This window comes from Phoenix dactylifera, chromosome 12, assembly GCF_051530095.1.
Source record: "Phoenix dactylifera cultivar Ajwa chromosome 12, Ajwa_hap1_PhDact_Kaust_v1.1, whole genome shotgun sequence".
Classification (NCBI taxonomy): domain Eukaryota; kingdom Viridiplantae; phylum Streptophyta; class Magnoliopsida; order Arecales; family Arecaceae; genus Phoenix; species Phoenix dactylifera.
The window spans coordinates 12,837,329-12,863,236 of record NC_143201.1 but is presented as its reverse complement, the minus strand read 5'-3'; the positions used below and the strand labels follow the sequence as shown (position 1 = coordinate 12,863,236).

The window sequence follows — 25,908 nt, the reverse complement described above, 5'->3', positions numbered from 1 at the left end:
ATGGAGGAAGTATGGCAAACTATTCTCACCCGAAGACCTGGACAAAAGGGAGCAGTCAAATCTGTCCCAAAAACAGATAAAGGGAAGACTGTGGTCACATCAAGCTCAGGATAAAACCATCCCGTGAAGAAATAGCTTCACCGACATCTTTATGTATACAGTGAACAAATGAGTGGTTCACTGACAGCTTTATATCCTGTCACCTTTTACTTTCAGCTATGAGTGGTTTTGTAAATCTGTGTGCACCCCTGATTTTGTAAATCTGTGTGCACCCCTGGTTTTGTAAATCTGTGTGCACCCCTGGTTTTGTAAATCTGGTTTCTGGTTTGTTTTCCTCCTATAAAAAGCCCCCTTGAGATGTGTTCAAGGCAGGCGAAAAAATATCGAAGGAAGAATTACTTTCTTTCATCTCTTCTCTCTTAGTTGCATCCCTTCTCCTCTCTCTTTCATCCTGTCTCTTCTCTCTTTTTGGACCAAACACCAAAAGCTACAATCCCATGAAATAAATCCTTTCCCTTCTACAAAGCTTGGTAAATTTTTCTCATTCTCTCAAAATATTTCGCAACTAAATGCAGCCTAGCAATCATTTTATCCTTTGGTCCAACTAAACTGGCAATGCATTAAATAACCAAAGACGATACGAAAAAGAAGAGAACCAATGCACACCTAGTGGCCGGTTTATAGGCCTGCAATAAACTCTTAAACCCTCCTGCCTAGGTTATGAGACTGAAATATTATGAAAGTTCATGTGTCAACTCTCCTGCTACCATCTTGGAGCCTCCAACAAGCATTCAGAATGCAATGCTGATATGTTTTCTCAGACCCCAAGCTTACCACATGGATCATCTCAACAATATCAGCAATGCATTGAGACAATAACTTCTGCCTCAGCCAATCTTAAATATTATAGAGGATCAGGCAATCATATTTTCAAATGATGAATATATTGAGAAAGAGTTGAAAGATTACAAGACTTGCTCTTTATTATAATACAAACTACAGTATCACATGGAGCCACTCACTGAAGTACCAATCTGTAATCCAATCCACCATAGAAACTGAGAATATGCAACATAATACAGGAAGTCTGCAGCTTTCCTCTCATTCCAGCAAAAAAGGTAGTTTTTAGATATGCCCAATTATGCATATGATATTCTTAGACATCCTGTTTTACCTAGACTACTTCCTTTGTTATTTCACATTAACCTGCATCTTTCTCAAGTGGTTTCTTTACTAAGATTATCTCCCCAGACACTGTCCCAAGAACCATTAGTAGAATTTGGGCCTTCAATGTGATGCTGCCATTTTGCATTAGGGCCAATGAGCTCCCCAGGTCCTAACTGATAGTGTCTTCCAGGTTTTGTTCTCATTCCAAGCAACCTTAGCACAAATTTTGCGAGCTCGCCATATAACAAACCAGATCGATCAAAGAGCTGAAGCAGACAAGATTACAACAGTAAGAAATGAATTAACAATGATCTTTGTGAGCTCGCCATATAAAAAAAATGAAGCAGAATACATGAACAAAGGGCACCTGAAGAAGTGCTGACATAGACATGTGAAAGGCCTTCATGTTTTCATCGATAAGAATCGAGATTCGACCAAAAATGTTCACAACAACACGCATCTGAGTGAATGTCAAAAAGTAATTTCATCCAAGAAGAAAAGGCAGCAAAATACTTTATAAATCAATACTGAATGGTAGGATCTACATCTTTTAGCTCTAGGCCATCATATCATGGACTTGTATAACATGTAAAAGCTAATCAGACACACACAACACGCACGCGCACACACACCGCGCGCGCGCGCGCGCACGCGTGCACACAGAGAGAGAGAGAGAGAGAGAGAGCTGTACCAATGATTATAAAGAACACAGTCAAATATGTGCTACATGACAGAATATAAAAGTGGGAGTGCTGAGATCCGTCAATCATTTGATAGTGATTAAGGAAGAATAACCTATGTCAAACACTTCAAGCAACACCTCCAAATGTTCAAGCATGGGACATCCTCCCAAATGATGAAGGGTCCAACCATTAGGCCATAGATCTATTTGTGAGAAACTATGATAAATGCATATTACAAACAAAATGTGCTCTTGATCTATGCAGTCAATAATGAATGTCTATTGCCAATCATAACAACTATCCATGAGGTAATTGGAATGGAGATGTCATGTACTTACTACTTGAATGAAGGACATCCAAAAGCCTGGCGGTGATGGGGGAGGACCATAGAGGTTATTTGGATCTGAATTACCATAAGGACTACCCATGGGCATCCCATACCCATTCATTGGGCCACCAAACCTGCCATTATGCATGCTCTCTAAATACACTCCAGAGCCTCCATACAGCCCACCATACCCTCTATACATGCTATTACCATATAAACCACCACCATAAGATCCTTCAGATCCTCCATATGAATTATTCATGCCAGAGCCATAGCCTGAATTGTAGTTCATAGTCGAAACATATCCTGCATGAGGGATCCGAATTTCACCATTTGGGTATTATGGAAGAAAAGCACATCAAATCATGAAACTTCAGTGCTGGACTAGATAGCAAATACCTCCATAACTGTTCCCATTGTTTTGTTCCCAGGGTCCTGAAGGTACAGACCTGCCAAGAGCTTTCCAATTTGCCGACGCATTCCCCTCAGCACCAGAAGCTGCTTCTCCAGGTTTTGCAGTCCCAGATGCCTCAACAACATTACTTGTGCTTCTAGGTGAAAGAGGTTTGGAAGGTGCAGGCCTAGACGAGCTCCCAACTCGTTGCCAAGGTTTTAGTGGCGTGACATTCCCTGCAACATTGCAATTACATCTGATTCGTCTCACTAGGTTCACCACCTTAAGAATTACAAGCAGCTCATTTTAAACACGAATGATGGCACAATGATGCATAGAAGGTAAATAAAGCAGATTAAAAAATAAATGCATTAAACTAGGAAATTAATAACAAAAAGTATGCAAAACCCAGATAACCACAGGGTGAAAAGGCTGTACCTTGACTGGAAGGAATAACATGTTAGAAAGGTAGGATTTTTTAAATATGTAAAAACACAAAGTGAAAGAACTCATCAGAGATTTGAAGACAAACTAAAGTGATTCCAAAAACCTACACATCGTCGTAATTATCAGCATCATCATCATCATCATCATATTTGCAACCTCTTGACTTAACAGACTAAATATATTTGAGTTTCAAACAAGCTGAGTTCCTCCTTGATAGCTATACCTAGATAGTCCATTGATTTGAAAACTAAATGCAAGTGCCTTTATTTACTAGGCAGGCTCTGATTTGAGGACTAAAGGCTTTTCCCACTGGAAGTCGAACTACCTTCATTACGGGTGGCGATACATAATCAGTTAAGCAATGAATGGTCAAAGAGTAAAATTACGGCTCGAGCAGCTTGAAGCTCTGGAAGGTGATCGACTCGCATAGTCTCTTTGATCGCCCGGCTCTAAAGAAAGTTGGTGATCCAATCTGAAATCCTTTCTCTCCAAGAGACGGGATCCGTCGAAAGCACGTTTATTGGTGGGAAGGTTTGCTCTCCCATCCGGGCACTTTCTCCTCCCATGGTTTGGATCCTAAAAAAGAGGCTAGTTTCGGGATGTGCTCTTCTAATTTCGAGAATGATAATCTATTTTTTTCTGGACTACGAGCAAGGGACAGGGGGCCTAATGCACTGCCAGATGAATTCAAACATAAATCCCAATTCTTGGGGGGATATATTCATAAGATACCTCTATCGTTTCAAGCTCTAGTGTTCCCATGCTTTCTCTTACGTCCTTATTGGAAAGCGGTACGTGAGTCGGCCACACATTTTACTTAGTCGAAAAACTTAGACTCCTCACTCCCCTATTTGTCTGGTCCGTAAATTCAAGTGAAGGTGGCTTGGCTGTTCGATTATGACTGTGGTGGTGAAATGAATAGTAATGGTTCAGGTAGTCAAGCAACTTGTCCGTTAGTACCAATAAAGGACTAAACTTGATGATACTATTTTGGACAATGGGGCCCGAAGTGGTAGGAGGTACTCATTCATTCTCACTTATCAGCGGTAGATAGGAATCAAACAACTACCTGACCTGTTCGACCGTTTCATAGCCTTCGCTGACCATTATTCTTTTCTTCGACCCAATCGCGGTGTGAGTCGACATCTATTAGTTATTGGTTTCCGGATGCGCTTTTCCTTTACCTAACCGGCTGGAAAGTGAGCTTCTTTGTGTTCGTCTTTCTTTCTTTCGGTCTACTCTCATCATTAGTTCTTATAACTTATCTGTGTTTGAATCAGTTGATTCCCCTTATGACGAAAAAGGTGGTTCTCCACTCGTCTTTCTTTCGGTTTATGAAAAATCGCTAGCTTAGTGCAGTATCTCATCGAGTCAACTCAAGCCCGTTCATTGCCGAGCCATTCGTGCACTTGCTAGTGAAAGATCGTTTCCATCTAAGTGCCAATATCAGATTGACTTGGGTAAAACAGTTTGAAATGAAGAGAGAAGAGAATAGAGACCCTTGCTCTGCCTGAAAAATCTTGCTTTTTGTTTTCTATGTACCCATATAAAGGTTTTTTAGTTGAACTGAATCAAGCGGAGTGGACACAATGCTAATTTGCTATTCTTCGTGATATCAACCTTCAACTATGGTGCCAGGCTTCAAAAGACTATGTCTCAGTTCCGTCCCCACATTCTTCTTTCTTAGGGTAGGGCGAGCTCGAGAACTTGCCTAATTGATTGAATAGTTCATGCCCTATCTTCTTCAGTCTAATCGAAATTCAAAACTTCACAAGAGAAATGAGTAGTCGTCAATTGCATGCCTGGCAGTACTTAATATTCCTCACACACTCTGGAAAGCATGGTGAGCATGCCTATAGTGTCAAATCATCCAAGGATCGAGTTCTGGTTCAAGCTGTGTACATAGGTTGGATTTTTCAACTGTTCACACCTCCTAGCATCCACAATGAATGAGGGCTCCCGAAGTGCCATCCAACGGGAGAAGTTTAGGGTCCCATATCAACTAAAAATGAGGAGCAAATACTATGTTTATTTGATCAGGGAAAGCAAGATGAACTTCTATTCATTAGTCAATAGGGGGGGCCTATGGAAGCAAGAAGCGGATATCGAAAGGACGTAGGGAGTGCACCTCATCAAAGGAGGACGGACTATTCCTCGAGGACATAGCGAGTTAGGGGCCTATAGGTTCAATAGTTAGTGAAGCCTCACTGTCTTTGTTAGCCTGCAACCTTTCTTTCCCTAAGGCAAGAAACCCCTCTTCTCTAGAGCACTGCTGGAAACCCTATTTTATATCCTGCTAAGAGTTCTACCCCCAAAGCGAGAACCCTTCTTCCCTAAGGGAGCCCTTTCTCCCACGAGTACCGAAGAAAACGCTATAGGTCTTCCCCTGTTGCCCAAGGTGACAAGCCAAGAGGGGGGGGGGTGAATTGGTTTCTTCTTTACTTTAGTGCTTTTAAAACTTTCTTAGTTAACTGCGATGGATGCTTACTTAGGTTATTAGAGTGAGTTAAACTAATGCAAGAATAGAAAGTAAAGCAAGAGAGAATGAAAGCACAAACACAATCCAAACACAACAATATATAGTGGTTCGGTGCTCTCCTTAGCACCTACGTCCACTCCCCAAGCGTACCCTTGGGAATTCACTATAATCTCGCGGATTACAGTTGGATTGTTTTCCGGGCTCACAATCCAAAAACCTTGTTGGTTTTACGGGATCACCAACGAACCTATACAACTTTGGTTTTCCGGGTTCACCAAAAACCTTGTTGGTTTTGCGGGCTTACCAACGAACCTTTACAACTTTGGTTTTCCGGATTTACCAAAAACCTTTGTTGGTTTTGCGGGCTCACCAACGAACCTTTACAAAGTTTTCAAACAAATGAAAAGAAAAGATTTAAACTCCTAAATGAGCATATAGAACAATATGAGCAATGAAGAAGAGTTAGAAAGAAATTATCGCTTTGAAGTCGCTTGGCTCTTCTTTGTCAAGGAAGCTTCACTCTTCAATGGGGGAAGGAGCTCTTGATGCCTCTTTGAATCTGCTCAATCCCTTTCTTTGATTTTTGAATGAAGCTCTTGATGAAGAAGATTAGGGCTCTTTGGTTTTCTTGTGTATACTTTGATTTCCCACTCAAAAGTTATTTATTCTGATGAATAGTGCCCTTTTAAATAGTTTTCAACCTTCCTTGGACAAGCCCCATTGGTCAGGTTTGAAAAACTAGCCGTTACATGCCTTGGGAAGGACAAAAAGTACATCTGCAGAACTAGCCGTTACTGTTCAGCCCGTGTTTGGGTCGGCTCAACCTGTCCTTGGGTCGACCCAACTTGGCCTTGGGTCGACTCAAACATTCCTTGGGTCGACCCTCTCAGAGAACACAGAAACATGAATTTCAAACTTCCTTCACTTGGGTCGACCCAACCATTCTTTGGGTCGACTCAAAGTTCACTTGGGTCGACTCAACTTCTTCTTGGGTCGACCCTCTCAGTAATTTCAGAGAGCCATTTTCTGTCTGTCTTTCTGTCTTCCATTTGGGTCGACCCTCTCAGGGTTTGGGTCGACTCAAAGTTCACTTGGGTCGACTCAACTTCTTCTTGGGTCGACCCTCTCAGTAATTTCAGAGAACCATTTTCTGTCTGTCTTTCTGTCTTGCCTTTGGGTCGACCCTCTCAGGGTTTGGGTCGACTCAAGCTTGGGTCGACTCAACCACTGTGTGGGTCGACCCTCTCAGTAAATCCAGAGAGCATTTTTCCTTTGCATTTTGAGGTTCTTTGGAGGTTGGGTCGACTCATGCCTACCTTGGGTCGACCCAACTCACTGTTCATTTGTGCTGTTTTTGCATGAGTGTGCCAGATGATTCCTTTAAGTCCCGGGGTTGACCCAATCAACCTATGGGTCGACTCAATTCACACTTTGCTGCATTCTCAAGATTAGATCCATCCAAATGAACAAGACCATATATATATTTTCAATTAAACAAATATACTGAGAGTAATGAACTTATAAATGAAGTATCAATTTAACTTATAGCAAGCTCTAGATAATTGCTTGTTAATCATCAAAATAACACTATCATCCTCAATCTCCCCCTTTTTGATGATTACAAAATAAAGAGTATAAGCCTATTGATACTTGTCTTTAAAATCAGTTTATAAAAGGGATTGAATTTCTGAATTTCAGCTTTTCATATATATAAGTGAAATCTCCCCCTATATTATTCAAAATTTGCCAATTTGACTTTTTGAATGGCTCCCCCTTTCATTTATAATTCATTAGCAATGAAACTTCAAAAATTTGAGATAAAATATGAGTTTCAGCTTATGTATCGGGGTGAGAGAGGAGCGTGCCAAATTTTGAATTTATATGTGCCAAATTCTGAATTATGATAGAAATTTTTGATTTGATGGTTTTCATTGTTACAAATTGCTCCCCCTTAGATATATAAGCTTTCTTATATGATTTTCAATTTGTTTGCCCATTTATTTCTCTTTTTTTTTCTTTTCATAACTTCTTTACTCACTCTTTCTCACAAAATTAATATTTTTGTTTTTAAACACTATCTTTGCTTCTCCCAAAATCAATACTCTTTCTTTTCTCGAAGTGAATACTCTATCTTTTCTTCTCCCCCTTTATATACTCTTTTCTTCTCGTTTCCTTTATATACTCTTTCCTTCTCTTCTCCCCCTTTTTGTTATCATCAAAAAACATATATATGGGAAAAGATGCAATAAAGAACAAACTTCAGACTTCATTGATCAAAATAGGAACATTTTCATACAATAATGCCCAAAATAAAGATAAGTACAATGTTCCTCAATCAAGATTTAAAGATATAAGGCAAAAGCAAAATACATATGAGAAAAAGCAAGATACATATGAGAACTAGATTTCTAGCCTAGGCTCTAAACATAGATACTAAGATCAGCCTAGGGGGAATCTAATGGCTGGGATCTAGTCCTCATCCTCCTAGCATACGTGGCGAGGGGAGGTCGAGCCTGGTGAGACTGAGTCTGGCGTGGAGCACGTCGAGCTGGATGACTCTGTGCCGATATCTCTGACTCAGCAGCCTGTGGCACAGATGGTCCATGTGTCTCCCTCTCTCTCCGGAGTGCTCCAATCTGCTGCCTCAGATCACTGATATCAGCAGACATGACATCCAACCGGGCGTCTAATCGGCTCGTGAGCCCGTCAGTAATAGTCCTCGCCTGAGCTGACATGAGCTCTGTCATCCTGCTCCAGAAGTCATCCGTATCTGTCGGAGGAGCAGATGACGATGGTCCAGCCTCTGAGGGTGCAGTAGGATGATCCATAGGCTCCTCATCCTCACCCTCTGGTGCCTCTCCCTCTGGTGCTTCACCCTGAATGCCTGCACCAGTATGTATCCACTGCCCGTTCACTTTCTCATAACCCATGCGTATGAGTGACCGTGCAGTGTACGTGTCTGTGGGTTGCAGATTCTTGAATGCTTCCTCCTCGAGAGGTAACCCGTGCTGACGGAAGATCAATGTAAGTATCATGCCATAAGGCAATGATACCCTGTTGCTGCTTATTACCTTTCTCATTTGCCTCAATATCATGGCCGGAAGATTTAGGGGAATCCCCCTAATCATGCACTCCATAACTGCAAGATCTCGTTCTGAGATGAGATCGAATCTCCCGGTCTTCGGAAATAAAATTCTATTTATCATATTAAGCAACAACCTCATCTCGGCGGAAAGAGAACTAGCTATTACCTTCTGAGAGAAATCGAAGTTCTCATTTTCCATGATCAGCTGAAGAGCTCTCATTTTGTTATCTGATCTTTCCGGAATAGCTCCCGTGCAAGGTAGGTGTAGAAGCTCACTCAAGCTCTCCTCGGATACACGGATCCGAACCCCTCTAACATCTGAAACAAGCCCTCCCATACCAGTCTTGAGGAAGGCGTAGAATTCTTGGACTAACCCGGGGTATATCACCACATCAAGGGAGCAAAGATACTCCCATCCTTGTCTTTGGATCCATTCCCAAATTCGAAATCCTTCTTGGTTGAAAAACTCCGAATGGATCCTTCTTCCGGTAGTAACCGGCCTCCCCGCAAATCTTGCAAGGAGCACTGAGGGGGAAGGAGGAGGAGGGACCTCCGCACGTGCCTCACGCGGTGGAGACACGGGAGAAGGCTCGGTAGGGTGCCTTTCCTCTTGTTGGACTCGGCTCACTCTTCCGGATCTTTTGGCTACGGCTCGTTTGGGACCCATTTCTCCAAGATCTTAAAGAAATCTACTGTTTGGAGGAGTCTAGTGGAGATTGGAGAGTGGGAACAAGGATTTTCGGAAGAAGACAAAGGGCAAACAGTGCCCTAGATGAGCTCTCGGGCCCCCTTTTAACAGTGGGGTCCCGACGTTGGGTCGACTCAAGAATTTTCTTGGGTCGACTCAACGTTGGGTCGACCCTTGTTCTGGGTTGGGTCGACCCAAGTGCAGAACTTGGTTTTCTCTCCCTTTTTGCTTCTAAAAAGTTTTCCTCGCTTTTAATCTTTATAAGCTCCTTATGGGACATTGATACATGAGTGAGAAATTTATAGACAACAAATTTGACTCATGTTTCATGGGATTTTTGAAGTTAGAAGAATGTATCATGAGACTACTAACTTCCTTTCATATTCATTCAATAAAAGGATCACATATACCTAATTCCCTTCTGAGCATACAGAATCTATCTTCACTCAGTGGTTTTGTGAATATATCGGCCAATTGTTTTTCCGTGCATATATGCTCAATGCATACATTTCCATTTTGCACATGATCCCTAATGAAATGGTACCTTATTTCTATGTGTTTGGCCTTAGAGTGCTGAACTGGATTTTTAGTGAGATTGATAGCACTCGTATTGTCACACTTAATAGGAATATTTTCTAGTTTAACACCATAGTCCTCTAGTTGTTGCTTGAGCCATAATACTTGAGCACAACAGCTACCAGCAGCTATGTATTCAGCTTCGGCTGTGGATAGTGCTACTGAATTCTGCTTTTTACTAAACCATGATACTAAATTGTTTCCTAAGAATTGGCATGTGCCACTTGTGCTCTTTCTATCTAATTTGCATCCGGCAAAATCTGCATCTGAGTATGCGAGCAAATCTAGACATGAGTCTCTCGAGTACCATAATCCAATGGTGGTGGTTCCTCTTAAATATCTAAGGATCCTCTTAACTGCACTTAAATGTGACTCCTTAGGATCCGATTGATATCTAGCACATATCCCTACACTAAATACAATGTCGGGTTTACTAGCCGTAAGATAGAGCAAGGATCCAATTAGTCCTCTATAGAGCTTAATATCTACACTTTTCCCTTTTTCATCCTTGTCTAGCTTATTAGTGGGATTCATTGGAGTGCCAATTCCCTTATGATTTTCATTACCAAACTTCTTCAGTATTTCCCTTGTATACTTAGTTTGATGAATGAAAATACCTTCTTTGGTTTGTTTGATTTGTAATCCTAAAAAGAAGCTTAATTCTCCCATCAAACTCATCTCAAATTCTCCATGCATTAAATCAGCAAATTCTTTGCATAGAGTATCGTTAGTGGCACCAAAGATTATGTCATCTACATATATTTGCACCACTAGTAGATTTTTGTCCTTTCTTTTGAGAAATAGAGTTTTATCTACATTTCCTCTACAAAAGTCATTATCAATGAGAAACTTACTTAGTCTATCATACCAAGCCCTAGGTGCTTGCTTTAATCCATATAATGCCTTATGCAATTTAAACACATGATTTGGTAATTCATGATTTTCAAATCCTGGAGGTTGTTCTACATATACTTCCTCTTCAATAATACCATTTAAAAATGCACTCTTCACATCCATTTGATATAATTTAAAGTCCATAAAGCATGCAAATGCTAGAAGTAATCTTATAGCTTCTAATCTAGCTACAGGAGCAAACGTCTCATCATAATCTATTCCTTCTTCCTGATTGTATCCTTTAGCTACAAGTCTAGCCTTATTTCTTATAACTACTCCATTTTCATCTAATTTATTTCTAAATACCCATTTTGTTCCAATTACTGAATTATGCTTTGGTCTTTCAGTTAATGTCCATACATTACTTCTTTTAAATTGATTTAATTCCTCTTGCATGGCATTTATCCAGTTAGTATCTTTTTCAGCTTCTTCATAAGTTTTAGGTTCTAATTGTGAAACAAAAGCAAGATAATCATTTAAATTCCTAAGAGAAGATCGAGTTCTTACCCCTTGAGATGGATCACCAATAATTAAGTCTTTGGGATGTCCATGTGCATACCTCCATTCTTTTGGCACGTCTTGGGGTTGTGGTGGCAGGCAATCTTCTCCCTTATCTTGATTTGGCACGTCATCTATATTCAACTTTTCAAAGTCTATAATTCCTGTATCATCATCAACAATACTTTCTTTCCTAGCAGACTCACTATCAGACTCATCAAATATAATATTGACCGACTCTTCCACTACTAAGGTTCTTTTGTTGAATACTCTGTATGCCTTGCTAGATGTGGAGTATCCTAAGAAGATACCTTCATCTGACTTGGCATCAAATTTACTTAAGTCCTCCTTGCCATTATTTAAGATAAAACATCTACATCCAAATACTTTAAAATATTTTGCAGTTGGTTTCCTATTGTTCCAAAGTTCATAAGGAGTTTTCTTAGTTATAGGTCGTATTAAGACTCGATTTAGAATATGGTAAGAAGTGTTTATAGCTTCAGCCCAAAAGTACTTTGGAAGATTTGACTCGCACAACATTGTGCGTGCCATTTCTGCCAATGTCCTATTTTTCCTTTCAACAACCCCATTTTGTTGAGGCGTTCTAGGTGCTGAAAATTGATGTGATATTCCATTTTTAGTGCAGAATTCCTCGAAGTGTTGATTTTCAAATTCCGTGCCATGATCACTTCGAATTGCTACCAATGTGAGTTTCTTTTCATTTATGATTTTATTGTATAGTTTCAAAAATTCTGAAAATGCTTCATTCTTATGTGCCAAAAATAAAACCCATGTGTACCTTGAAAAATCATCTACAATAACTAGTCCATACTTCTTCCCTCCTAGACTTGTAGTTCTAGTAGGTCCAAATAAATCCATATGTATGAGTTCAAATGGTCTAGTTGTTGAGACTACATTTTTCGATTTGAAGGATGACTTAGTTTGTTTTCCCAATGAACATGGTCCACATATTTTGTCTTTTTCAAAAGTCAATTTTGGCACATCTTTTATTAACTCCTTCTTAACTAGTTTTGATATTAATTCCATACTAGCATGTCCTAGTCTTCGATGCCAAAGCCAACTAGTTTCATTTTTCTTTTCTTCATTAGTAATTAAGCATAAACCATTTTTCTTGCCTAATTCTTGAAGATCTACTAAATAAATATTCCTTTGCCTTTGTCCTACAAGTACAATACTATTATCTTTAGGATTTGTGATTATACATACAGATGCTTCAAATGTAACTTGAAATCCTTTATCACAAAACTGACTTATGCTAAGAAGATTATGTTTCAAACCTTTAACTAATAAGACATTTTCTATAAAAACAGATGGAGCAATGAAAATTTTACCCTTTCCAATGATATACCCTTTACCATTGTCTCCATAGGTTACTACTCCACCATTCTTTGGTTCCAAGGTGACAAATTGATCTTCGTCACCAGTCATGTGTCTTGAACACCCGCTATCTAGATACCAACGTTTTTCAACTTTGTCAGCTGCAAGACACACCTGCAATCAAAATCAAGAAGAAACTTTAGGTACCCAAACTAAGTTGGGTCCTTTAGGGTTAGTACTCCATGTTCCTTTTGGAACCCAAACTTTTTTGAATTTTATCTTTTGATTATTACTTGATTTGTTTTGACTAGACTTTCTAAAGTTACATTCATATGCTCTATGTCCTAACTTATTGCAATAATAACAAGTAATATTTTTATTTTTAGCTTTTACAAAAATATTCTTTAATAATTTTTGTTTCCTATTTGTTTTATATCCTAAACCAGCCTTATCATATACAGCTTTTTGGCTATCAAGAATCAAATTTAATTTGGTAGAACTAAGAGTAAATTTATCTACCAAAGTTTTATATTTTTCAGCATCTTCTTTTAACTTAATATTTTCAGCAATTAAGTTCTTGGTTTCATTTTCAAGTTTCCTACTTAATGTTTCGTAGTTATGAGACAGTTTTATCTTATCTTTAATGAGAGATTGATTTTCTTCTTTTAGAGCTTTGTTTTTATTAATTACCTTTTTATGTTCTTCCATGAGTTCTAAAAATGCATCATGTAATTCATCAACAGTAAAATCGCAGTCAAGTTCAGAATCTACCTCATCGTCATTGGCCATATGACATATTTGGGCCGTGTCTTGATGATCTTCGTCCTCCGAACTTGATTCCTCACTCTCACTCCAATCGGCCATAAAATTCTTCTTTTTCAATTTTCTTGCCATCCACTTCAAATCTGGGCAATCTATCTTATAATGCCCGGGTTTGTTACACTCATAGCAAATGGGAGTTTCTTTCTCCTTTTCTTTGTCCTTACCCTTTTCTTTGCTTGAGTTACCTTTAATGAAGGGCTTCTTTTTATGGAATCTATTCTTACCTCTCATGAATTTTCTGAATTTTCTCCCAAGCACTGCCATCCCTTCTTCATCAATATCTTCATCATCATTTGAATCTTCCGATTCAGTTTGTTGTCTAGGGGTGGTAGTCTTTAGGGTAATAGGCTTTCTCCTCTTGACCTCATCTTCTGAATTTTGCCTCATTGTCAACTCATAGGTCATGAGTGATCCTAGAAGCTCCTCTAACTGCAGTGTGTTGAGGTCCTTTGCTTCTTGAATAGCGGTTACCTTGGCCTCCCAATTCCTTGGTAGAGACCTGAGAATTTTACGCACCAAATCAGAGTTAGAATAAGACTTTCCTAAACTCTTAAGCCCATTTATAATATCAGTAAAACGAGTAAACATATCAGTTATGGACTCAGTAGATTCCATTTTAAACAGTTCATACTTGTGTACTAATATGTTTATCTTAGACTCCTTAACTTGATTGGTCCCTTCATGTGTGACCTCAAGTCTATCCCAAATTTCTTTGGCGGTGGTGCAAGTGGATATTCTATTAAATTCATTTACATCTAAAGAGCAGTAAAGTATATTTACAGCTTTTGCATTTAACTGTGCTAATCTTCTATCATTTTCATTCCAATCCATTTCTGGTTTGGGTATGATAGTGCCCTCTATGTTAAGTGTGGGTGTGTGAGGTCCTCTAGTGATGATTTGCCATAGTTCATAATCTGAAGCTTGAATGAATATCCTCATTCTGGCTTTCCAATATGTGTAGTTTGTGCCATTAAATAGAGGAGGTCTATTTGTGGATTGTCCCTCATTCATTGCACATCCCACTTGGGTTGTCATGATCTTTAACTCTTGATTGTTAGATCAATGAGTACTATTAGAGCACCTTGCTCTGATACCACTTGTTGCCCAAGGTGACAAGCCAAGAGGGGGGGTGAATTGGTTTCTTCTTTACTTTAGTGCTTTTAAAACTTTCTTAGTTAACTGCGATGGATGCTTACTTAGGTTATTAGAGTGAGTTAAACTAATGCAAGAATAGAAAGTAAAGCAAGAGAGAATGAAAGCACAAACACAATCCAAACACAACAATATATAGTGGTTCGGTGCTCTCCTTAGCACCTACGTCCACTCCCCAAGCGTACCCTTGGGAATTCACTATAATCTCGCGGATTACAGTTGGATTGTTTTCCGGGCTCACAATCCAAAAACCTTGTTGGTTTTACGGGATCACCAACGAACCTATACAACTTTGGTTTTCCGGGTTCACCAAAAACCTTGTTGGTTTTGCGGGCTTACCAACGAACCTTTACAACTTTGGTTTTCCGGATTTACCAAAAACCTTTGTTGGTTTTGCGGGCTCACCAACGAACCTTTACAAAGTTTTCAAACAAATGAAAAGAAAAGATTTAAACTCCTAAATGAGCATATAGAACAATATGAGCAATGAAGAAGAGTTAGAAAGAAATTATCGCTTTGAAGTCGCTTGGCTCTTCTTTGTCAAGGAAGCTTCACTCTTCAATGGGGGAAGGAGCTCTTGATGCCTCTTTGAATCTGCTCAATCCCTTTCTTTGATTTTTGAATGAAGCTCTTGATGAAGAAGATTAGGGCTCTTTGGTTTTCTTGTGTATACTTTGATTTCCCACTCAAAAGTTATTTATTCTGATGAATAGTGCCCTTTTAAATAGTTTTCAACCTTCCTTGGACAAGCCCCATTGATCAGATTTGAAAAACTAGCCGTTACATGCCTTGGGAAGGACAAAAAGTACATCTGCAGAACTAGCCGTTACTGTTCAGCCCGTGTTTGGGTCGGCTCAACCTGTCCTTGGGTCGACCCAACTTGGCCTTGGGTCGACTCAAACATTCCTTGGGTCGACCCTCTCAGAGAACACAGAAACATGAATTTCAAACTTCCTTCACTTGGGTCGACCCAACCATTCTTTGGGTCGACTCAAAGTTCACTTGGGTCGACTCAACTTCTTCTTGGGTCGACCCTCTCAGTAATTTCAGAGAGCCATTTTCTGTCTGTCTTTCTGTCTTCCATTTGGGTCGACCCTCTCAGGGTTTGGGTCGACTCAAAGTTCACTTGGGTCGACTCAACTTCTTCTTGGGTCGACCCTCTCAGTAATTTCAGAGAACCATTTTCTGTCTGTCTTTCTGTCTTGCCTTTGGGTCGACCCTCTCAGGGTTTGGGTCGACTCAAGCTTGGGTCGACTCAACCACTGTGTGGGTCGACCCTCTCAGTAAATCCAGAGAGCATTTTTCCTTTGCATTTTGAGGTTCTTTGGAGGTTGGGTCGACTCATGCCTACCTTGGGTCGACCCAACTCACTGTTCATTTGTGCTGTTTTTGCATGAGTGTGCCAGATGATTCCTTTAAGTCCCGGGGTTGACCCAATCAACCTATGGGTCGACTCAATTCACAGTTTGCTGCATTCTCAAGATTAGATCCATCCAAATGAACAAGACCATATATATATTTTCAATTAAACAAATATACTGAGAGTAATGAACTTATAAATGAAGTATCAATTTAACTTATAGCAAGCTCTAGATAATTGCTTGTTAATCATCAAAATAACACTATCATCCTCATCCCCCTTCACCTCAAAAGGTCAACAAGGACTGATCGGCTCAATTAAGGGCATATTGAAAAGTAAACTTAATTTAATGAATGACTTTTGGGAGGATTCATGAATATGTGAAGGGTCACCTTGAGAGTGGTGATTCATGTATATGTATTTAAGTAGTTCATATCTTTTGGGTTTTCTATGTGCATTTAAGTGGTTTATGTCTTTTGGGTTTTCTATGTGCATTTAAGTGGTTCATGTACTTAGGTTTATTCATGTACCTAGAAGTCCTATAAATACATGTAAGTCTTATAGTTTTGTAAGCAAGGCAAGAGCCAAAGTGAATAGAAAAAAATCTGAAATATTCTTCCTCTCCATCCTTTCCTCTCTAATCTCTCTTCCTATATTTCCAACAAACTGGTATCAGAGCTCCAGTTTCTTGATCCTGGAGATGGCCAATTCTACCTTCCCATTTCAATTCCCTCGCCTTACAAAAGAGAATTATGAGAATTGGTGCATTCGTATGAAGGCTTTGCTTGGATCGCAAGATGTGTGGGAGATCGTGGATAGAGGCTATGAGGAGCCTCGTGAAGAAGCTTTGATGAGTCCTGCTCAAAGAGAGGCTCAACCCAGAATGCGGAAGAAGGACCAACAAGCTCTCACCCTCATCCATCAATGTTTGGATGAAGTCATGTTCGAGAGAGTGGCTAATGCGACCACCGCCAAGCAAGCATGGGAGATCTTACAAAACTCCTACCAAGGAGTTGATAAAGTGAAGAAAGTACGCCTTCAAATGCTACGAGGAGATTTTGAAGGCATACGAATGCAAGAATCCGAGTCCATTGCGGATTTCTTTTCAAGGGTGTTGGCCATAGTAAATCAAATGAAGAGGTATGGAGAAAGATTGGAGGATGTCCGAGTCATTGAGAAAATTCTTCGTTCGTTGCATTCGAAGTTCGATTACATCGTTGTAGCCATCAAGGAGTCCAAAGATTTGGAGACTATGACGGTTGATCAACTTATGAGTTCGTTACAAGCCCATGAAGAGAGAATCAACAAGAAGAAGGAGGAGCCGATCGAGCAAGTTCTAGCCACCAAGCTCTCGGTGAAGGAGAAAGAAAGGGAGTTTGGGAAAAGTCAACAAGGAAGAGGACGTGGAGGTGGACAAGGTCGAGGGAGAGGAGGAAGAGGAAGAGGAAGAGGTGGACAAGGCAATCAATACTCCAACAATGAAGAAAGGAGGTATTTGTCAAGAGGCCGTGGTAGAGGAAACTACACAAGGCAAAATGATAAGTCCAAAGTTCGGTGTTACAATTGTCAAAAGATTGGGCACTATGCTCGGGAGTGTTGGAGTTCTCCTTTCAATGTTGAAGAGAAGGCTCATCATGTTGAAAATGAAGAAGCAGAGGCCACTTTGTTGCTAGCCTTCAAAGGAGAAGAAAGAAGCAAGAAAGATTTGTGGTATCTTGATAATGCCGCAAGCAATCACATGTGTGGAGATAAAAGCAAATTTGTGGAGATTGACGAATCGGTGACCGGGTTTGTCACTTTTGGAGATAACTCTAAAGTTCCAATTGAAGGCAAAGGTACGATTTTAATTCGTATGAAAAATGGTGGCCATCAACTTATGAGTAATGTTTATTATATTCCAAGTATGAAAAGTAATATTTTGAGTCTGGGACAACTTTTGAAGAAGAACTACGAGGTTCATATGAAAAATCGTAGTCTCTTACTTCAAGATGATAGGGAGAATGTGATTGCTAAGGTGCTTATGACAACAAATAGGATGTTTTTGCTTGACATCCAAACTGATGTTGCTAAATGTCTCAAGACTTGTTTGAAAGATTCATCTTGGCTTTGGCATTTGAGGCTTGGGCATGTAAATTTTGGAGACTTGAAGTTGTTGGGACAAAAAGAGATGTTGAAGGGCTTGCCAACTATTGACCAACCAGATCAACTATGTGAAGGGTGTCTTGTTGGCAAACAATTCCGAAAGAGTTTTCCAAAAGAAACTACTTCAAGAGCAAGGGAGCTACTTGAACTTGTTCATGCCGATGTTTGTGGACCAATCAAGCCTTCTTCATTTGGTAACAATCGGTATTTTCTTCTCTTTATTGATGATTGCAGTAGAAAAACTTGGGTTTATTTCTTGAAAGAAAAATCCGAAGTATTTGGTGCTTTTAGAAAGTTTAAAGCACTTGTTGAAAAACAAAGTGGCTATTGTATTAAAGCCTTGAGAACGGATAGAGGGGGAGAGTTTACTTCTAACAAGTTTAATGAGTTTTGTGAAGCAAATGGCATTCGGCGGTTTTTGACCGTTCCAAGATCTCCACAACAAAATGGTGTCGTCGAAAGGAAGAATAGGAGCATTCTCAATATGGCTCGAAGCATGTTGAAGACAAAGAAAATGCCAAAAGAATTTTGGGTGGAAGCGGTTGACTGTGCAGTGTACCTATCTAACCGGTGTCCAACTAGAAGCCTATGGAACAAAACTCCTCAAGAAGCATGGAGCGGAAGAAAGCCAAGTGTTTTCCGTTTAAGAGTTTTTGGGAGCATTGGCTATGTTCATGTACCTGATCAAGAGAGGTCCAAGCTTGATGATAAAAGCAAGAAGCAGATCTTCATCGGGTATGATCAACGTTCCAAAGGCTACAAGCTCTACAATCCAAGTGTTGGCAAGGCGACTATAAGTAGAGATGTGGAGTTCGATGAAGAAGATTCTTGGGATTGGAGTAATGAAGATAAGGAGAGGTATGATTTCTTTCCATTCCTTAATGAAGAGGAGCAAAGAAGAGAAGTTCAAGAGCCCATAACACCTCGATCACCAACAATTCCTAGTACATTTTCTTCATCTTCTAGTGGAAGCTCTAGTGAAAGGCAACCACGAATGAGGAGTCTTCAAGATCTTTATGAGGTAACAGAAAATTTAAGTGATGATTTAACTCTTTTTTGTCACTTTGCCGATTGTGAGCCCATAGTTTTTGAAGAAGCGGTCAAAGATGAGAAGTGGAGAATTGCCATGGATGAAGAGATCAAGTCAATTGAGAAGAATGACACTTGGGAGCTAGCAACTATACCGGAAGGTCAAAAGCCCATTGGTGTGAAGTGGGTTTTCAAAGAAAAGAAGAATGCTAAAGGTGAAGTAGAGAGATACAACGCAAGGTTGGTAGCCAAGGGATACAGCCAACGTTCCGGGATTGACTATGGTGAAGTGTTTGCTCCTGTTGCACGGTTGGAGACCATCCGAATGATAATCTCACTTGCAGCACAAAAGAAGTGGAAGATTTATCAAATGGATGTCAAATCAGCTTTCTTGAATGGCATTCTTGAGGAAGAGGTTTATGTTGAACAACCTTTGGGCTATGTGATCAAAGGCCATGAAGACAAAGTGTTGAAGTTGAAGAAAGCATTGTATGGTTTGAAGCGAGCGCCAAGGGCTTGGAATAGTCAGATTGACAAGTATTTCCAAAAAAATGGGTTTACCAAGTGCCCACATGAGCATGCTCTCTATGCTAAGGTGCGTGAAAATGGAGATATTTAATTATTTGCTTATATGTTGATGATTTGATTTTTACGGGCAATAATCCAAGTATGTTTGGAGAGTTTAAGCAAGCTATAACTAAAGAGTTTGAAATGACGGATATTGGTCTCATGTCTTATTATCTTGGCATTCAGATCAAACAAATGGAGGATGGAATTTTATTTCTCAAGAAGGTTTTGCCAAGAAAATCCTTAAGAGGTTCAAGATGAAAGATTGTCAGCCTGTGAACACTCCGGTGGAATGTGGAGTAAAGCTGTCTAAGCATGAAGAAGGAGAGAAGGTAGACTCTACAACCTTCAAAAGTTTAGTTGGAAGTTTGAGATACCTAACTTGCACAAGACCGGATATACTTTTTGGAGTTAGGCTTATTAGTCGGTTTATGGAGTCACCAAGCATGACACATTTCAAAGCGGCGAAACAAATTCTTCGTTACATCAAAGGTACAATCAGTTTTGGCTTGCTTTATTCATGTTCTAATGAATTTAAGCTTGTGGGCTATAGTGATAGTGATTGGGCCGGAGATATGGATGACCGGAAGAGCACTACCGGTTTCATTTTCTACTTGGGAAATACAGCTTTTACTTGGAGTTCGAAGAAGCAACCAATCGTGACACTTTCTACTTGTGAAGCTGAATATGTTGCTGCTACTTCTTGTATTTGTCATGCCATATGGTTAAGAAGATTATTGAAGGAGTTACAAATGCCACAAGAGGAGGCCACGGAGATTTTTGTTGACAATAAGTCGACCATTGCATTGGCAAAGAACCCGGTTTTTCATGATAGAAGCAAGCATATAGATACAAGGTATCATTGTGGAGTGATTGATTAAAACCCTATTTGATTTTGATGAGCTCAAAGCATTTGAGTATATCTTTTGTTTACTAATGAATTCAATTGAGTGTTTCAGTGAAAATCTTCTCTAAGTGTTTCTAGGCTTGGTTCAAGATATTCTGGATAAGTTAAGAAGTCAGTTTGAACCAAAGTCTGAGACTCGAGTCGACTCCGGGATATTACGAGTCGACTCGAAGCGTATCAGAATCACTGGCACGGGCTCGAGTCGACTCCGGATCATTACGAGTCGACTCCGACTGAGAACTGACAGACGAACAGAAAGACTCAACTCAAAACCTGTCAGCGAGTCGACTCCTGAAGTGCGCGAGTCGACTCCGATGATTACCGAGTCGACTCCGGAGTAGTATGAGTCGACTCCAAGGAGTTACAGACAGAAAAGTCAGAGAGCGATTTTCGACCCTGAGATTCGAGTCGACTCCTGTGGAACGCGAGTCGACTCCGATGGTTGGCAGGTCGACTCTCAGTGATACACAAGGCAAAAGTCAGAGAGCAGTTTTCGGACTCTGAGATCCGAGTCGACTCCCGCAATGCGCGAGTCGACTCCGAGACAGCGCGACCCCAAAAAGACAGAAGACCGAATTATTGTCTCTGGGAGCCGAGTCGACTCCCAGACAGCTCGAGTCGACTCCAAGGCAGCGCTACATCAAAAAGGCAGAAGGCTGTGTTTCGGAAACTGAGAGCCGAGTCGACTCCGGAACAGTTCGAGTCGACTCCAAGACTGGACGAGCCAAAAGACAGAAGATCGGGAGTTCGGGCTCTGAGCGCCGAGTCGACTCCCAGGATTGTCGAGTCGACTCGAGTGGGCCAAGTTGAAAAAATTAGCTCCATGGACTTCATGGGATGAGCCGACTCCGAAAATGGCAAGTCAGCTCCAGAAGTTGGGGAGTCGACTCCGGGTTAAGTCGAGTCGACTCCCAGTCGCGGAGGTCACTTTAATTCAAATTCGGAACAGTTGCCGAGCCGACTCCAGAAAAGCATGAGTCGACTCCCGCTACAGCCGAGTCGACTCTAGATCGCGCGAGTCGACTCCGACCCCAACGGACATATTGTCAGGATGTGCAGAGTGTGCAGAACGGGCAGAAAAAGGTGGCTAACGGCTAGTTTCCGTGGGGGATGGCTTCAATAGCCACAGAGGACTGTAGCAAGGCAGAGAAGCACCATTCCACTCAAAGAAATCAAGCATCCTATCTCTGCCAACTGATTTTCAACAGAAAAGAAGGAAGAGCGCCATTAACTCCATCCAGCTACCTCTTTCCAGCATTTAAAGAAGTCTTCTCCTGCCTTCAAGTCGACCAGACATTCAAGAGGAGACTCACAGTTCAAGAAGCCCTTCTCTACTCCAACTCAAAAGTGTTTGAGGGCTCTTAACTTCTCTCTAGTTTATATTGCTGTATATCTGCTTTTTAGAAGCTCTGTTTTTCTGTTTGTCCTTGTTCTTTCCATCTTGTCTTTGCTTGATTCAATCAGGGGATTGAATCAAGAGTGTAGAGGTTGGTTGGTGAGCCGAGGGTAAAACCAACGTGTAAGGGTTCGATTGTGATCCCGGAAAAACAATCGGGGTGGTTCTAGTCGGTGAGCCTGGAAAAACCGACCGAGTTCGTTGTGAGCTCGTAAAACAACAAGTTGGGTTGTGAGCTTGTAAAACAACCGGCTGTAATCCAAGGGGTTATAGTGAATTCCCAAGTGAGACTTGGGGAGTGGACGTAGGAGCAAAGGTTAGCTCCGAACCACTATAAACATTGTGTTTGTGATTGCTTGTGTCTCTCTCTCTCACTCTCATTTCACTCACAGCACATAGCAACTAATTAATCATCTTGCAAAAGTATTAATTAGTCATCCTCAAACGTTTTAATTGCAAAATTATTTTAAAACCCAATTCACCCCCCCTCTTGGGTTGTCTATCTGGGCAACAATCATTTTCTTAGAAATTGCATTGCAAAGAATGAAGTGCAAGTGAAGTATGTGAAGACCCATGATCAAGTTGCAGATATTTTTACTAAGCCTCTCAAGTATGACATTTTTAGCAAGTTGAGGATGATGCTTGGAGTTACAACAAATTAAGTTTAAAGGGGGGTGTTGAAAAGTAAACTTAAATTAATGAACGACTTTTGGGAGGATTCATGAATATGTGAAGGGTCACCTTGAGAGTGGTGATTCATATATATGTATTTAAGTAGTTCATATCTTTTGGGTTTTCTATGTGCATTTAAGTGGTTTATGTCTTTTGGGTTTTCTATGTGCATTTAAGTGGTTCATGTACTTAGGTTTATTCATGTACCTAGAAGTCCTATAAATACATATAAGTCTTATAGATTTGTAAGCAAGGCAAGAGCCAAAGTGAATAGGAAAAAATCTGAAATATTCTTCCTCTCCATCCTTTCCTCTCTAATCTCTCTTCCTATATTTCCAACAAGTGAACCAACTCCTATTTCAGTACTTGGCTGCGCTTCCGCATTTGCTGTTTCGGGTATTGAAAGACCTAAATCAAGTGAAAGAAGAGATGGTTGAATAGCCAATCATCCAAAGGAAAGGAAGAGTTGCAAAGCCAATCATCCTCCTTCTTGTCATCTAAGGGAGAAAAAGAGGTTCTAAAAATCATCTCGAGTTTCCTTGAGTAGCAAACTAGCCTGAGCCAGGAACAAAGGGTAATGGGCTGAGCTGTGAGGGGACAGTACTTAATAAATAAGGCTTTTAGAAGATAGTTGAGTTGTCAAAGCCCCGCCATGAAGGAAAATGGTAGTAATTATGTCCAAGATCTCATCTTTCCTCGATCGATAAATGAGGCCAGGCGATCAAGAAGGTCTTTCGTCAGAAAAAAAAGGAGAGAGTCTTGCATGCAGTCCCACTAGGAAGTCAAAGAGAAAGCTTGCCCCACATAAAATGGAACGAAATCTCCGTCTGATTACGAAGAAAAACCTTGGTGAGCCATAAAATCCCCCAGCTTAGTGGATCAAGTTGAATCGAAGATTCCATCCCATCAGTGATCAAAGCAGTGGTAGGAAGCTCGATAAGTAAGCATTTCCTCTACATCAAGATCAGTTGAAAGTGAATCTAGATAGTCTATTGATTTGAAGACTAAATGCAAGTGCCTTCATTTGATAATGCCAAGAAATGGGACAGAAAAAGATTGTACAAAATGAATTTATTTGAGATATGACAAAATAGAAAATCATTTACAAGAAGAAAATCATTTTTAAGAACAGGAAAAGAAAATTGAGCAACTGAATGGTAACGAATGTCACAAATGAATTCAGGAAAAAACATATATCTTTCAAGACACACCTATGCACATATGAATCAATATCCTAGCTGTGAAGGCATGTAGATTAATCACATAATGCCACAAACACCTCTCCCCATTTCTCCTCTTAACCTTGAATTTTGGAAGCATCTAATGGTGTGGGTTTCCTAGGAGGCCAATACCTAAAATTTCTCCAACTTCATGTATGAATGGACTGAATGAAGAAACCTAATTGTACATTATTTTGACAATCTTTACATAATTCTTCTTTGTGCTTTTTTGATCTTGTAAGCCAGCAACAGTGGACTTCAATATAAGTCAAATTATGGATAAAAGATACACTGACAAAACCCTCGGAAATAAAAAAGGGAACTACCTTTCTGCTAGCCAATCATCTATCAAACATTTTGATAGCAAGCCACATCTAGAAACTTAAAGTGGGACTAGCTGCTATAGATATTAGATAACAAATCCCTTAAACCAGAATCCACCACCTTCCCAACCAAGATTTGCAATCTTTTATCATTTGCTATTTCTTCACCTGTTTCTTGTAGTGCAGGGACTAAAACTATATAGTGGTGTCAGCAAGAGGGATCAATGATTGCATTGCAATTTGTTATGTATTTATTCACTTCACGCTCATCTGAATCGAATCACATGCGAATTGTTCTTTACTGAAAGTAAAAGTAAGATTTTGAGCTGTTCTTAAGATGAAATAGATTAAACATGTGAGTCATCATTCATGGGTTTCTAGTAATTGTGGAAACACAGCACCATTTCCTGGTGATACAAGAAACAATTCTTGTGATCTCACTTCATCTGATATGCAGAGACATGTAATGTAGTCCAAGAAATGTGTTGAAAACATCCCAAGTGACATGCCAACAGACGGGAGCTCAGCTGCCCTCAGATTCAAACCCTAGTGGCAGAGAGTAAAAAAAACAAAAAAAAAAGAGTGGTGACAAAAAACCAACAAAAAAAAGGTCCCCTTGGAGATTCTGCACTTGAATTTTTCGCGCGCGCGCGCGCGGGGAAAGAGAGAGCAACAGATCACCCAGGGATGGAGCAGAAGAAGCCGTTGAATATTAGGCCATTTCAAATTAAATTTCTAGGAAAGTTTAGTAACCATAACGCACAGTAACTAAGATAACTCATCTGCTTTCACCTCCTAATATTAAAAATAGAAACAGGTCATGGATGCAGCTTTCTCGTTCTCGGTCCAGAGGTCACGAATAACAAAACTTACTCCCACTCTAACAAGTGATGCCAAACAATCCGAAAAAGGGAATCGCACAAAGCTCTTTAACACCCAGAGACAAGTTTAACCTCAATAAATTAAAGCAAATTTAATTAGGACCGACCTCGGATGTCTTCTTCCTTTTTTTTTGAGTGGGGATCTCGCTTATCTTCTCAAACTCCGTAAGTCTAAATTGATCAGAAGCAAAAAAGGAAAGAAATACCATATAGAGCAGCTCCAAATTCGATATGAAATTTTCCTCGTACGAAGGAAAGAAAGAGAGAGACAAACCGCGCTCCAAATTCGATATGAAATTTTACTCGTACGAAGGAAAGAGAGAGAGACAAACCGCGCTGCTGCTGGGAGGAGGGATTATTGGATTCCATGAGCGATTAACGAAGGGGAAGGGAAAGGGAAGGGCTTACTTGAAGAAGCCTGCCATACACCACCAAAGAAACTCCAACAAGGGCAGGCCATGCCCGCACCTGACTGTTTAAAAAGTGAACGGTGAATTCAATGGGTATCGCAGCGGCCTGTGGGCGGTGCGCTGCAGCGGCCAGCGGGGAGGCGCGCGGCACCCGCCCCGCTGCGGGATGCCGTGGGCCGCCGCTCCTGAGGTTTTCAAGGGGATCTTAATCATGATATCTGCCAAAGAAGAAAAAGTTTCTGACGTTACCAATACTGTTACACCTTTTCATAAGTTTCTACGACCGCTTGATCTGATTCCTTCACCGCCAAACAAACTATTTGCAGGTGAAAGAGGAAGCATCGAACGTTCCCAAAACCGCAACACCATTTGGTGTCTAGGATCGCTCATTAAGCTGACTTTTCTCACGACTTAACAAACTAATTGCAGGTTCCAGCTGGTTAAGTCCTA

The 25,908-nt window shown here is 40.4% G+C and overlaps 1 protein-coding gene across 2 annotated transcripts; it reads right to left on the bottom strand.

The window, feature by feature from the left end:
• Positions 1-927: 927 nt before the first annotated feature.
• Positions 928-25,654, bottom strand: LOC103723630 (peroxisomal membrane protein 13-like). Of its 2 annotated transcripts, none has more exons than XM_039129924.3 (5): positions 25,381-25,654; positions 2,578-2,808; positions 2,189-2,484; positions 1,535-1,627; positions 928-1,433 (listed from the first exon to the last, which is right to left on the bottom strand). In XM_039129924.3, exons 1-5 carry the CDS (start codon positions 25,415-25,417, stop codon positions 1,218-1,220), a joined length of 873 nt encoding a protein of 290 aa, XP_038985852.3. In that variant the 5' UTR covers positions 25,418-25,654; the 3' UTR covers positions 928-1,217. The 2 variants fall into 2 exon arrangements, with proteins under 2 accessions (XP_038985852.3, XP_038985851.3); XM_039129923.3 differs by having other exon boundaries at positions 25,457-25,654.
• Between the last annotated feature and the right edge of the window lie 254 nt (positions 25,655-25,908).

Excerpts from the sequence above, each read along its gene's own strand:
- LOC103723630 (XM_039129923.3), bottom strand. The coding sequence starts at position 25,508 with ATGGCCTGCCCTTGTTGGAGTTTCTTTGGTGGTGTATGGCAGGCTTCT. Across the intron at positions 2,485-2,577 it reads CAATGGGAACAGTTATGGAG|GATATGTTTCGACTATGAAC; the intron begins GTATTTGCTATC and ends TCCCTCATGCAG. Across the intron at positions 1,434-1,534 it reads CTATGTCAGCACTTCTTCAG|CTCTTTGATCGATCTGGTTT; the intron begins GTGCCCTTTGTT and ends TGTCTGCTTCAG.